General features: G+C 38.9%; 1 protein-coding gene across 2 annotated transcripts in view; it reads left to right on the top strand.

Moving 5' to 3' along the window:
- The window catches only part of LOC136027317 (17-beta-hydroxysteroid dehydrogenase type 6-like), a 75,597-nt gene that overhangs the window by 37,058 nt on the left and 24,601 nt on the right, over window positions 1-13,938 (top strand). For both annotated transcript variants that reach the window (XM_065704439.1, XM_065704438.1), the window contains exon 4: window positions 13,161-13,313. In XM_065704439.1, coding sequence (XP_065560511.1) covers window positions 13,161-13,313 — 153 coding nt within the window. The remainder of the gene's footprint in view (window positions 1-13,160; window positions 13,314-13,938) is intronic.

Below are 13,938 nucleotides of genomic sequence, written 5' to 3'. Positions count from 1 at the left end.
TTACATTATTCCGTATTCCTCGCCGTTATCGACAAGCGCGTGGGTTCGTCAACATAATCCTGTTCTAATTCGACATCCAGTAAGAGAAGCAAGGTAGACTAGTCACCGCGGAGTTCCAGTGCCCACGACAAAACCTATCCTGCCGGAATGACATCTAGCGGATCCAATAGTCCCCAGTCTGCGTGGATGCTTACACATGTGACATGGTAGCAGGATAAACCAAGGTACGACGAGATTTTTTTTAAGTCAAGCATAATTTTGCGTATCGGCAACTCTTCTTTCAGTACTAAGCCAAGTTTAATTCATTATTTTCCCTGGGTGCCCGAATTAATGGTTATTAGTTGCGTTTTGTCAAGATTAAGCAAGAGCGACATCTAGTTTTTCAGCTTGTTTTCAGAGACGGTCTTTCGAGATGGCGCGCCATTTGGAAGGTTCAGCAAGTACCTTGGAAGATTGGTGATACTTATGATTCAATCTGTGACAGCTATGTTAGTTTCGTTACTCGACGCTGTACCTCCCCTACTGTTGTCTTCGATGGATACAGCGCTGGTCCAACCACGAAAGATGCTACGCACAACTGACGGTGTAAGGGAAGCCAGCATCAAGTGATCGATTTCAGTTTAGGGATGAAGCTCCAGAAAAAGAAGGAAGAGTTTTTGAGCAACTCTCAGAACAAACAGCGAATTATAAGCTACATCGGGGAAAAACTCAGAGCCAAAGGATTTGAAGTCGTCCATGCGAAGGACGATGCTGACTATCTAATCGTGAAGACTGCCGTAACGAAAGCAGAAAACTCTGAAACAATAGTTCTTGGCAACGACACTGACCTTCTGATTCTATTCTTGTATCACCTCCCGCCTAATGCAAAAACACTTTACTTCGAATCGTCAACGAATACAAAAGAAGCGATAACACGGTTCTGGTGCCTCAACGAAGTGCAAAAAAAAATGGGAGAAGTATCCAGGCTGCTTCTGGTAGGGCACGCACTCTTGGGATGTGACACGACCTCACGAGTTTTCGGACTTTGAAAGCAAGCTGTGCTACCTCTTTTGAAGAAGAGTGAAGTGTTCAGAAAAAAATGCAAAGTGTTTCTGGATGAATCATCGTCCAAAGATGAAATTGTGAAAGCGGGTGAATATCTTCTCCTCAGCTTGTATAAAGCACGACCAAACGAAGATCTCACTAAGCTGCGACATCGAATTTTCTTGGAAAAAGTTTCTTCGTCTAATACTACGGCGTTTGTTAAGCCTGAAAGGCTTCCGCCAACCGAAGCTGCAGCTTCATTCCACTCCCAGCGAGTGCGCCTCCAGGTATCCCGTTGGAAAGGGGAACCAGCTGACCTCGACCCGGCTGACTGGGGTTGGGTCCTCAGAGACCATAAATACTCACCTGTGATGACCCATTTGTTGCCCGCACCTCAGACTCTTTTGAGTGTCGTGAGATGCAACTGTAAGACAGGCTGCGAGAACTCGCGATCCAGCTGCAAGAAAAATGGATTAGCGTGTACGTTCGCGTGCGGAGAATGTCAGGGTATCAACTGTTTGAACAGGGACAACGAGATTGTCGAAGACGAGGAGCTCGACTAGTGATATCAATGCTGTGTTTTTCAAGTCAACTATACTGCCTTCGAAAGTGCAAATTTTACATATAATAGCCATTTTATATATAACTGCCAAGCGGTTGTTTTCTTTATGTTTAGTAATTCAAATGGTTGTAAGAAATGTCTGTGATTCAAGAAAGTACAAGTTTGATACTTAAGCGAGTTATTTTGTCCATAGGCCTACTTATTAGCCATTAGCAGCTGGCTCAGGAGTCAGGCCTCCCTTCCCCTTTTCCGTTGTTTCCTCCAGTTTTGTTCAATTTTCATGGTTCTCGTTTTCTTTCCTTCATTTTAGGGGTCAGTTTCGTGATCAGCAGATAGAAAAACCCCAGAAAACACATTTCCACATGCTTTCTACCCCTACCCTGTATATTTCCCTTTTCCCCTCCCCCCCCATTTCCCCGTTTTATGTTAATCGATTTTTTTATATCATTTTATTTCTCAATTTCGTAATCACCAGATAGGAATACCCCAGAAAATATCTTTCAAACCGCTTTCTACCCCTACCCTGTATTCTTCTCTTTTCTCCCCTCTTTCCCCTGTTCCCCCGTTTTCCGTAGTACTCTTTTTCTATACTGAATTTTAGATGTCAATTTCGTAATCAGCGTATGTGAAAACCCCAGAAAACTCACTTTAAACTATTTTCTGGGCATGTTCGGCATTTTTCCCATTTTCCCCCGCATTTCCCCCTTTTCCCCTGTTTTTCGGGTACTCGCCCCACTCGGATTTATGGGGACTTTTAGTATGTTGTGCAGAATTTTTTTCTGATCATTTTGGTACCATTTTCGTTTATATTGCAATTTTGTCCGGGTCAAACCCTAAAAGTCCTGGACTATAATAGGATGCCTGAAGGAGATAATTTCATCGAGAAAAACCATGAATGCGATATATCGATATTTGGAAATACATTGAACATACTGTTAGTCCGACTTATTTTTATATGCAGTGTGTGAATTTGTATAGTAACATTATACTGTGCTAATTAAAGTTTGTTTAGTGTGAACGCAGGTAGTTGGCATAATTTCCAAGGTCTCGCAGCTCGGATTCATTATCACGGGCGTGTCTTTATTTTGCCGGCAAAATTCTTAACAATTTGCAATCATTTTCAGCTTACAAAATATATGGTATGCAATGGGATGTCACAACCTTTATTTTCAGTGAACCATTTGATCATTCTATTATCACTTTTTCCAAAGGTAGTTAAGACTAAAGTTCACGGTTGCCACCCACGTGAACAAAAAATAGGCTGACGAAAAAAATTCAAAGCAGTTTCTGAAGTTTTAGTTACTTTTGGGGAACACAAAAATACTCAAAGATGAGAATAATTGTTGCTAGATTAGCATTTGAATTGTTCCGTATAAAGGTAAAATTATCTATGTTTGGGTGATTATCTGTAACTGACCAATCATTAGGTTCAGTAGCTTTTGTTACGGATTGAAAATTGAAATTTCTGAAAGATAAATTCTCAGTCAGTACACAGCTGGGGATATTGAAATTTCTGAAGATTTGTCCACTTTTTAAAATGTTGCACATCAAGTGATACGTGACGCGCTGTCTGTGGTGGAAGTTTACCACGCTTGTTGGAGGTATGCCATGTGTGGTAGAATTGTGCCATGCATGTTGGAAGTATGCTAAACCTGATGAAGCTATTGGTACACTGAGATGTATATCAGCTGGAAAAGAGTGTGCAATACCCCGAAAAAATGCAATAGAAGCTTTGAAATATGTTTCTTCTAAAAATGCGAATAGAGTTTCTTAGAATCTGTAAATTGGTTTAACGTCTTTTGAATACTGGTTTTGAGTGGCTTTGAAGTTATGGCAAGCTAGGCTCTCAATTTCCTTTTTGAAGTTAAAAATAAAGGAAACATATTTTTTATATTCTGTTTTCAGTGTACTAAAAAGTCGGTTTTCTAATGAAGTGTTATTATTTGTTAATTATTTGTCACTGCAAACATACCCTTATTGCCAACAATCATTTTCATTTTAATGGCTTACCCTTCTAAGAGGTCAACGATTCTGACCAAGTTTTTAGCAATCAATGGAGAAAGTGTAGAATTTGGCAGTTCTGCCAAAAGAGGATTCTTCCAGGCTGCTGTCGGGCCATGTTGAAAAAAAAATTCTGATGCAGACATATAATCACTTCAGTAAAGAAAGATCCGCAGGTTAAAGTCTAGAACTGGACTAGCATTAGCTATATACCTCAAAAAAGTCTTCGTGAAATACTTTATGTTCTAAACTAAAAAAATGATCGTCAGTAAAAAACTGTCCACCAGTCAAAAACTAGTTTATATACTTAAGTTCTGTAACGAAAAGCCGTATGTTACAGTGTGAAGCAGCAATTGTAGCAACTTAACATTAAAAGTTGAGGGCTTTTTGTAAGGTTTATTATGTATATTTTGAAAACCAAAGAAAGAACGAATATGCATATTTAAAAAAAAGTTTTTCTGTTGGAAGTAAAGAGCGAAGTTGAAACTTAAAAGAACACAAATTATTGCTTCTCAATTTGTGAATCATATGAGTTTGTGCATTTAATTTTCAGATTTTTCTAATATCTTGAACGATATTGCAAGGTATTGTTCAGTTTGCAACTATTGAAAAATGTATATGTTTGGAGATATTTGGGCTGGAATGGTTAGTAATTTACCTATCGAAAAGCCTTTTGTTTCGGTGTGAGGTAACAATTGTAGTAACTTCACATTACAAGTTGAGGCTGTGTTTTATGGCACCTAGTGCTTGCAAACTAGCTTTCCTTAGTGTCTACACTTACCATTACTGACAAGTTTAAGAACTTGTTTTTGCCGCCAAATCTCTTTTTCTTTTTTTGAGCCCGCAACTGGTTTCTTTCATGTTATTAAATAAAAAAAACAAGTTTTTTCAACTGAAAGTAAGGAGCGACATTAAAACTTAAAACGAACAGAAATTACTTCGTATATGAAAGGGGCTGCTTCCTCATCAACGCCCCGCTCTTTACGCTAAAGTTTGAATCTTTCTCTCAGCTCTTCTTTTTAAAACAGTAAAAAACTTTAGCGTAAAGAGCGGGGCGTTGATGAGGAAGCAGCCCCTTTCATATACGAAGTAATTTCTGTTCGTTTTAAGTTTTAATGTCGCTCCTTACTTTCAGTTGAAAAAACTTGTTTTTTTATTTAATTTCTGAACGTTTTTGAATCAATACATGTTTTGATTTTGGCTCTCCGCAGAGGAATTTGCATATTTTTTTTTTTTTTTTTGGCTAAATGGCTTTCTCATAATTTTGATCGAATGATTTTGAGAAAAATAGAGCGGGGAGGAAGCCTAGTTGCTGTCCAATTTTTTGGTTAATTAAAAAGCCAACTAGAACTTTTAATTTTTTACGAATCTTTTTATTAGTAAAGATATACGTAACTTATAAATTAGCTTACGTAAAGAATTTTTTATTCTCATGTTTTTATTACACGTATGAGAGGGTCCGCCCCCTCGTCAGTACCTCTCTCTTTACACCAAATCTTTAATTTTGTCCCAATTCATTAAGAATGACCCCTGAATCACAAAAGCCGTAGAATAAATAGTTGACATTACTAAAAATACTTTAGCGTAAAGAGCGAGGTATTAGGAGGAGGTGAGCCCCTCATATGGGTAATAATTTCTGTTCGTTTTTAGTTTTAATGCTGCTCCTTACTTCCAGCTGAAAAAAACTTTTTCATATTTATTTTTTCATTTTTTTTTTAAATAATGCTAGTAAATCCTGCGCTCCCTTCATGGAAATTTTCTTCCCCCATGACAAATTCCTCGATGGAAATTCCCCCCATTATATCCCCCTCTTCTCAACCCCTCCCCCCAACCAAAAAATCCCCCTGAAAACGCCTGTACATTTCCCAATAACCATTACTATATGTAAGCACTGGTCAAAGTTTGTAACTTGTAGCCCCTCCCACGGGGACTGTGGAGGAGTAAGTCGTCTCCAAAGACATAGTTATAAGGTTTTTCGACTACGCTGAATAAAATGGCTATCTCAGAATTTTGATCCGTTGACTTTGGGAAAATAATTAGCGTGGGAGGGGGCCTAGGTGCCCTCCAATTTTTTTGGTCACTTAAAAAGGGCACTAGAACTTTTCATTTCCGTTAGAATGAGCCCTCTCGCAACATTCTAGGACAACTGGGTCGATACGATCACCCCTGGCAAAAACAAAAACAAAAAAACAACCAAACAAATAAACACGCATCCGTGATCTGCCTTCTGGCAAAAAAATACAAAATTCCACATTTTTGTAGATAGGAGCTTGAAACTTCTACAGCAGGGTTCTCTGATACGCTGAATCTGATGGTGTAATTGTCGTTAAGATTCTATGACTTTTAAGGGGTGTTTCCCCCTATTTTCTAAAATAACGCAAATTTTCTCAGGCTCGTAACTTTTGATGCGTAAGACTAAACTTGATGAAACTTGTATATTTAAAATCAGCATTAAAATTCAATTCTTTTGATGTAGCTATTGGTATCAAAATCTTTTAGAGTTTTGGTTTCTATTGAGCCGGGTCGCTCCTTACTACAGTTCGTTACCACGAACTGTTTGATTTGGCCCTCTTTTTCACTTTGAGCTAAAAAAGTCGGCTCTTAGCCATTTCCAATGGTATGGAAGCCAACCGAACAAAAGAAAGGGTCATTATGTTTAACCATAAATATGTATTTCCGTCATTTATGTGGTTCTCACAAAACACTTTCGTTTGCAATCATAAAATATACCACCAAGGTTAAATTTAATTTGAAGTTGATGTTTTTATTTAATTCTCGGGTTACACGGATGCGGTCACGCTTTTGGAAATCCAACATAATCCTAAGACATAGTTGACATAACAGACATAAATGATATAAAATTCTTAGTTTGTAGTTATGAAATGAAAGAAAAACCAACAAATTCTCAAACACACAGAGATGTATATGGACGCATCCCTATATTACATTGCGTGCTCATGATAGCGCACGCACACATCGTACGTCCTTCTAACTAAAATGATAGCAACTGACTGCTGCTAACGAGACCAGAAATTTTTTCTAAAAAAAAGGAAGAAAATCAGGAAACTTGAAATAAATCTTTCTTAATTTAGAGAATCCCCCCATCCCTCCTTCTTCTTTACGAATAAGTATATGAAGTTAATATTTTATGTCACATATAAAGTATGTCTGTAATTAGAGTGGGTTGTCACCCTGTAGCCCCCATATTGCAGGCTTAGCCCAAAAATATTTGTAGAACAGTGGGAGTTTATAGGGTCGAAATTCCCTTGACAATGTTTATTTAAATGACCTCTTCCTAGTTTTTGAAAATTTGGGTCTAAAAATGCATTTTTTGAAGCTTCTAGCCCCTTGTACACGAAATGATCCAGTTATCCCCCTCCCCAATAGCAGGTTTGGAACTACGCTGCAAACACCCACCACAGTATACACTTCCTCTATACAAGCTCAAATTGCAACACTTGTGCATTTACGCTAAGATCAGAAATAATTTTTGAACAAATGCCAAAAAATGTAAAATAAATCGCATTTAATCTTTAGATTAGAAAAATTAAAACGAGATAATGGACATCATTACGTTGTAAGTAATTAATAACAACAATTAGTTGAATTATCTAGTATAAATAATTAATACTAACTGTTGTTGTGTCCTTTTCAACTCAGCTATAATACGAGAGTAAATAATGGAATTGAAAGATCTAGTACCTTAGCTCACTATACACAGTTTTGCCCTTTCATCATTACTTTTTCATTACTACTAATTTATTGTTCTTGGCTGTGGCAATTTTTAGTATTTTGAGTTATTACTCGTGGAACGGTGTCCCCGAACACAAAGACCGTTTCTGGGAATCTGTGACAGAAACAAATCTTGAGTCAAGTGTTTTGGATTTGGGTGGGGGTCCGATAATTTTAACTTACGTAACTTTTATTGGTTTATTCTCAAGAAAAGACTATCAATGATATAAACAATATTTTGGAAAGAATCATGTTAAAAAATGACGTTTGAGCTGGACTCTGTCCAGGGGAGGGGGGTGGCTAAGAAATAACAGAAGTACTCTTACAAAAGTAACAAAATACCAAAAAATATTTTATCCAACCTAATTACTTTGACATGCAATTGTTCTAAACTAGGATTTTGTGCTTATTGTCGTTTATTTGTAACAGTGGATTAAATTAATTTAACACACCAATTAAGTCCTCTGTATTTTTCTGTCTATTTTTATTTATATATCTCCTGTTCATTCAGCTGACCACCTACTGAGTCCCCTTTTCAATAGTGGCTCTCTCCAGGCCACTCAGCGTGTCCCCAGATAGCAGGTAGTGGAACATTCTACAAATATGTTGGGTACCTCCCATAAAGGGAGGCGTGGACCAAGAGGGGACCTAGCCCCTGGGGGTCCATAAATTGAAACTGGTATACCCTTGGCCGGCGGCTATAAATACAAGAGGAGGAGGAGTAGGGCCCATCTAATGCACACTGAGCAGGGTCCACCGGCATGTGGACACGTCCCGTTAGTTGCAAACCTTCTTCCCGGAAAAGGTTAAATTGTATGGTACTGCAGGATACCGTCGTGGGAGGATCCTCTCCAGAAGGACAATTGCGAAATAGGGAGGAGGATCGAGATTTGGAGAACGGCCTCTGTATGTTTGGGTAGCCCTGTTGGGCTCCGGCTCAACAGTCAGGGGCTGGCATCCCTGCCTCTTGCCAAGCCGAAGAAACCGGTTTGGTGTTGGTCCAGCAAGCTATCCCAGTAAAACAAGGATTGCTAGCGAAATGTCAATGATAAGCCTCGAATCCGAGCCTCTAAATCTAATGGCGACCCATGCAAGCCCCCGGGTCATATTTTTGAATGGGAACAAACCGTTTAAGATCAGCCTATGGAATGTTAGAACCGTGTCGGCACTATCAAAAACAGAACAAGTCCTTCGCCAATGCGAGAAGTTTGGACTTGACATAGTCACCATTTTGTAAGCAAGGTGGAAAGGCTGCGGCGAGAAGAAAATCATTGGGGACCGAACGATTTTTAAAGTCTTATATACAGTGGAAAAACTGATAGTTACTTTGACGGGGTTGCAGCAATATTAGGTCCAAAAGTGACAAAAGCTCTCTGCTCATGGAAACTGGTCAATGAAAGAATAGTGTAAGCAAGATTTGTTTCTAACCACGCCAAACTGTCGTTCATCGTGTGCTACGCGCCCGCAAATGATGCTGATACCACCCTTAAAGATGAGTTCTAAGACAACCTTCAGTCTGTGATCGATTCAATCCCACTCCACGACGTCACCTGTATTGCATGTGATCTCAACGCAAAAGTTGGCCAGGACAGATCCTACCACCCTGAAGTGATGGGCCACCACGGACTTCGCACCTTAAACGAAAATGGAGCTCGACTTGTCAGCTTCGCCATACGGAATGATTTGTTGATTGGCTTTATGCTCTTTCAGCGTAAAACACATCCAAAAATAGACTTGGACATTCCCAGATGGCACCGCCGAAAATCAAATCGACCTTTTCCTGATCCACTGGAGATGGCGAACAAGCCTAAAATACGTTCAAAGTTTCCAAAGCGCCGATGTTGGTTCAGACCACGAGCTAGTAGTCACCACATTGAAATTGAAGTTGATTTCCAATAATCAGAAGCCGAAGATGGACATGCTCAGAAGCTTTGACGTGGACAAACTAAGTACAAGGGTGTCTGATATTCGTTTGACATCAAACTGCCCAATAAATTTGAAGCCCTATATAACCTACCAGAAGACGTCCAAGAAGCTTGGCAGAACGATCCGCAAAAGCTACACGGATATGGCCGAAGAAAACCATCGGGTTTAGAAAACCATCTAAGCAACAGTGGATATCTACGAAGACCTGGGATCTCATAGAAAATCGCAGGAAACTGAAGTCGAGCTCCCTTGGGGAAAATGGTCACTCAGAGGCGATCAAGAGCTTGAACTATAAAGAAGCTGATATAAATGTAAAGAAAAGTGCCAGATCCGACAGACGGCAATACAGGAACGAAAAGGCTAGAAAAGCCGAAGAAGCAGCGAGCCGTGGAGACACACGAACTATGTATAGCCTTACCAAAGAAATAGTAAGTGAGTCAAGTATCCAAGAATGCCTGGTAAAAGATGAAAATGGAAGGATCCTGACAGATGCGGAAGAACAAAAGGAACGGTAGGCGAGTTATTTCGAAGCCTTAATTAATCGCCCAACGCATGTGGTCCCGCCGGATATACCAGACCAACCTCTCTTCAGTCTTCACATCAGTGATGAAAAGCCGATAGCTGACGAGTTATACTCAGTAGCTAAAAAAAATTTAAGAATGAGAAGGCTCCTGGTAGAGATCGCATTTCAGCTGAAATGATCAAGTTCAACCTGCGTAGAATACCAGTCATCTGGCTATCCTTCTCGCTCCTCTGGCAGACCCACAAGTTTCCCAAAGACTGGAGAACAGGAACCTTAGTCAAACTGCTCAGGAAGGAGACGCGAAAGAATGCAGCGACTATAGAGAAATCAATCTTCTCTCGATCCCCGCGAAGCTCTTCACGAAGATAATATTAAGAAGACTAATTTGTCCTTGATCCTCACTTACGTGAAGAACAGCATGGATTTTGGCCAAAACGATCTTGTGCCAACCTTATTTTTACCATCCGCACCATGCTGGAGGAATCTAGCAAATGCAGACAGCGCTTGTGTATAATGTTCGTGGACTTTGAAAAGGCGTTTGATTGGGTAGATCGTCAAACCCTGTGGATAGTATTACGGTTTGCGACATTCTCGAGAAGCTAATCCGTCTAATAGTTGCCTTGTGAGGAAGAGACGGAATGCTGGGTTAAAACATCGGACGGCAACACACGCTGCTTCAAGGTGATGTCTGGTGTGAAGCAAGGCTGTGTCCTGGCACCTCTTCTCTTCGTCTTAGTTGTAGACTGCATCTTTAAACATATAAATGGGCATGGAATCCAGATTGCAGGAAAACTTTTTCAGGACGTCAACTTTGCCGACAATGTTGGGCTCATAGAAGCCGACAAGCAGAAGCATCAGGAATTCCTGAACAAACTCGCAGAGTAGGCTAAAAAATTCGGACTACACATCAACGCCCCAAAGACAAAAGCTATTTAGATCAGCAGTTCACCCATGGGAATCCAACTAGGAGGAGAAGACATCGAATAAGTGACTGACTTCAAGTACTTAGGGAGTACAGTCACTTCCAGTAGCGACCAACGCATTCAGTTGGCCAACGCATCATTTCAAAGACTTCAACCAGTCTAAAAATCCACCGTATATTCGCTAAAGTTGAAACTCAGGTTGTTTCGGAGTAATGTACTGTTTATCCTGAGCTACATTATAGAATGTAAGCAAACTGCGGAACAGGAGAAACGCCATGCCGCCTTCGAGAATAACTGTTCGTCGAATCCTTAGAATCAGTTGGAGAGACCGTGTCAGCAACGCCTAGATCCGTACCCGCACAGGCCAGTCAGGTATCGCAACCGCTGTACGACAACGTAGATGGCTATACCTTGAACACATCCCCCACGTGCCAGATCACAGTCTTCCAAAAATGCTCCTCCACTGGCCATCGGAAAGCACCCGTCGCCGAGGAAGACCAAAGAACACGCTCCACTGGACGTATAAACGTGACACAAGAGCCCTCCAGACGAGTCTCATTCCAGAGTGTGAAGACATATACGCAGTGGCTCACATGAGGGAGGATTGGGGGCTACTCAACATCGCCCTGTGTGCCTTCAGAGGCACTGGAAGGACTAAGGTCTAAAATAAGGTTATTCATCTGTTTTTCATCCTTTGTTTTCTATCGAACCCTATTACTTTAAACTACAACTGTTCAAACTTAGATTTTAAAATGCGCGGTTCTTGAGATTTTTCTTTTATTTGTTTAAAATTGTCAAGTATTTAAGGCTGCATCAAATTTTTGTCGTTGTCGCCACGCTAAACTATGCAAATGAATAAGCCAAACTGATTAGTTAAATTTGATAATGACCCATTTAGGTCAGTGTTTTCTTTGGTAGATTCCTAATTGAGAAATTCATTAGGTGGCCGACTGCAAACAGTGCAAACAGTTGTAATGCAATTGAATTTGAAAGCTTTTTAGAAAATGAATTATTTTCTGTCTGATTCTGGGGATCCATTTGATTGCTTTTAAAATTGGTAGAATATTAACCAAATTATTATTTTTCTTTTTTTCTTGTCTTTTTTCACTCAGTAGTGCATGTCAGGAAGGAAGCTGGATTTTAGTGTTTTCTTAACTGTAGAAGGATATATCCTACTATTGCTAATTTTTTTTCCAAATAATGCCTTCTGAGCTGAAAGGATTTTTTGCGGATTTATTTACCTTTTCCTCCCACGCATCATTCTCTGATGTTTGGACCTTTCTCAAAATTCTCAGTTTAAGTTCTTTTATTTTGTTTAATAAATTATGTTGAAATCGATACTGAAAACACTTTTCGTTCATATCATTGAAACACTAACGAACTGCTAACTTCCGAAAGCAACATCTTAAGCCTTTGCTTCCGTATGCTTTTAGCTTATTTTATGCTGGTTTTCACCCGCGTTTTTATTATTATTTCTGTTTAGTGACATTGCTACCAAAAACTACATAACTGCATTTAACGGTCTTTCCATTGAAAATTGAATTCCTGGTCTTTCCTAATTTTTTTTTTTACGCCCTTAGCTTAATTTATGCTGGTTTTCACCGGCGTTTTTTATTATTATTTCTATTTAGTGTCCTTGTTACCAAAAACTGCATAACTGCATATAAAGGTCTTTCCATTGAAGATTGAATTCTTGGTCTTTCCTAAAAATTTGTCCATGCTTTCAGCTTATTTTATGCTGGTTTTCACCCGCGTTTTTTTATCATTATTTCTAGTTAGTGCCCTTGCTCCCTCAAACTACATACTGTATATAACAGTCTTACCATTGAAAGTCGAATTCCCGGTCTTTTCAAAAAAAAATTTTAAGATATAGAAGGCTATGAAACTTTTCACTTAATCGATCAAAAAATCACATTCTATTTTCACTGTCCTTGTTATTTTAAGTGCTGGTGATGGGATTGAACAATATGAATACGAAATATAAACAGAACGATATCATAATAATAGTAATATGAATAGAACATTTACTATAATTGTAATATGAATAGAACATTACTATAATAGTAATACGAAGAAAAGTAACTTTTGAGGCATGTTCCCAGAAGTTTCAATATTCAAATCAAACCTGTTACTTTTGGCTATAATTTTGTAAGGCAAGTTAACTAGTATAAAGCCAATTTGCAATAATAGTATAGTGATTACCTGCAAAATCTAAGATCAAAAATTACAAACAAAGCCTTGGATACGTCCCCAATTGTTATGAAAGAAAATCTTGTACTTTAAAGATCTTTAAATACTGCAGAAAGTCTCGACCAAGCCACAATTTAGAAATCATGAATTACGCTTTCAGATATGCTGATGGTAGGCCGACTTTGAAAATGTAAAAAATGGATTTGATCCACTTGATACTGAACAGGTAAATCACAGTATATCCTAGTTGATGGACTTTGACTATAAAGTTTTCTTTCAGGGTTATGGGCTGTGATACATGCTCCGGTTGACTGTGTTCAAGGGAACCTTCAATGGCAATCATTTGAACATTGTCAAAAACAAATTGATGTGAACTTGAATAGTGCTTGGAAAGTGGCCAAAATATTTGCTCCCCTGCTAAAATCTAAATCAGGTAATCCGAATCTTTCTATATAAAATTTACTATGTATGTAATAAATGTGAAATATTTTTTATAGTATGATTTATAAAACCCTTTGCACCCTTTTGGGTGCAAACCCTTTTGGCACCTGTCACAAGGGGTAGACGGAGGAATGTACAATGCGCAGTGCGAAAACATGTTGCGAAAAAGAGGGGAGTATATGAGTGTTCCATGTTCGGTGCTCCAACTTGTAAAGCATGTGGTGGAGCATGGGGCAACCCCTCGGCAAAAAACTTTGTTTGTTGCACTGTTTGTAGTGACGACACAAAAGATGTTCCCCGCATCCCAAGTATTTTATTTAATTCTATTTCGTAACCAACTTATCTATTGAATCCTAACTTAAAGAAATTAACTGATGGTTTTGATGGCACAATCCTCTTCCAAACTGAATTCTGCGTCTATAGTATTAACGATAAAATCACCGCTAGCTTGTAATTTGAATCACAAAATTTCATCCCTTGGCCTTGAAAAAAAAATATTTTGATAATTTTATTAGATATAATTAAAAGAAGTTAAAACCGGATTCAAGGATGAGCAATGGCCGAAAGTGATCACTTGGGAATATTTAATTAGATCTGAGATTTTCTGAATTGAATTA

Source organism: Artemia franciscana, chromosome 5 (assembly GCF_032884065.1).
Source record: "Artemia franciscana chromosome 5, ASM3288406v1, whole genome shotgun sequence".
Lineage (NCBI taxonomy): Eukaryota > Metazoa > Arthropoda > Branchiopoda > Anostraca > Artemiidae > Artemia > Artemia franciscana.
This window is presented reverse-complemented; position numbering and strand designations above follow the sequence as displayed.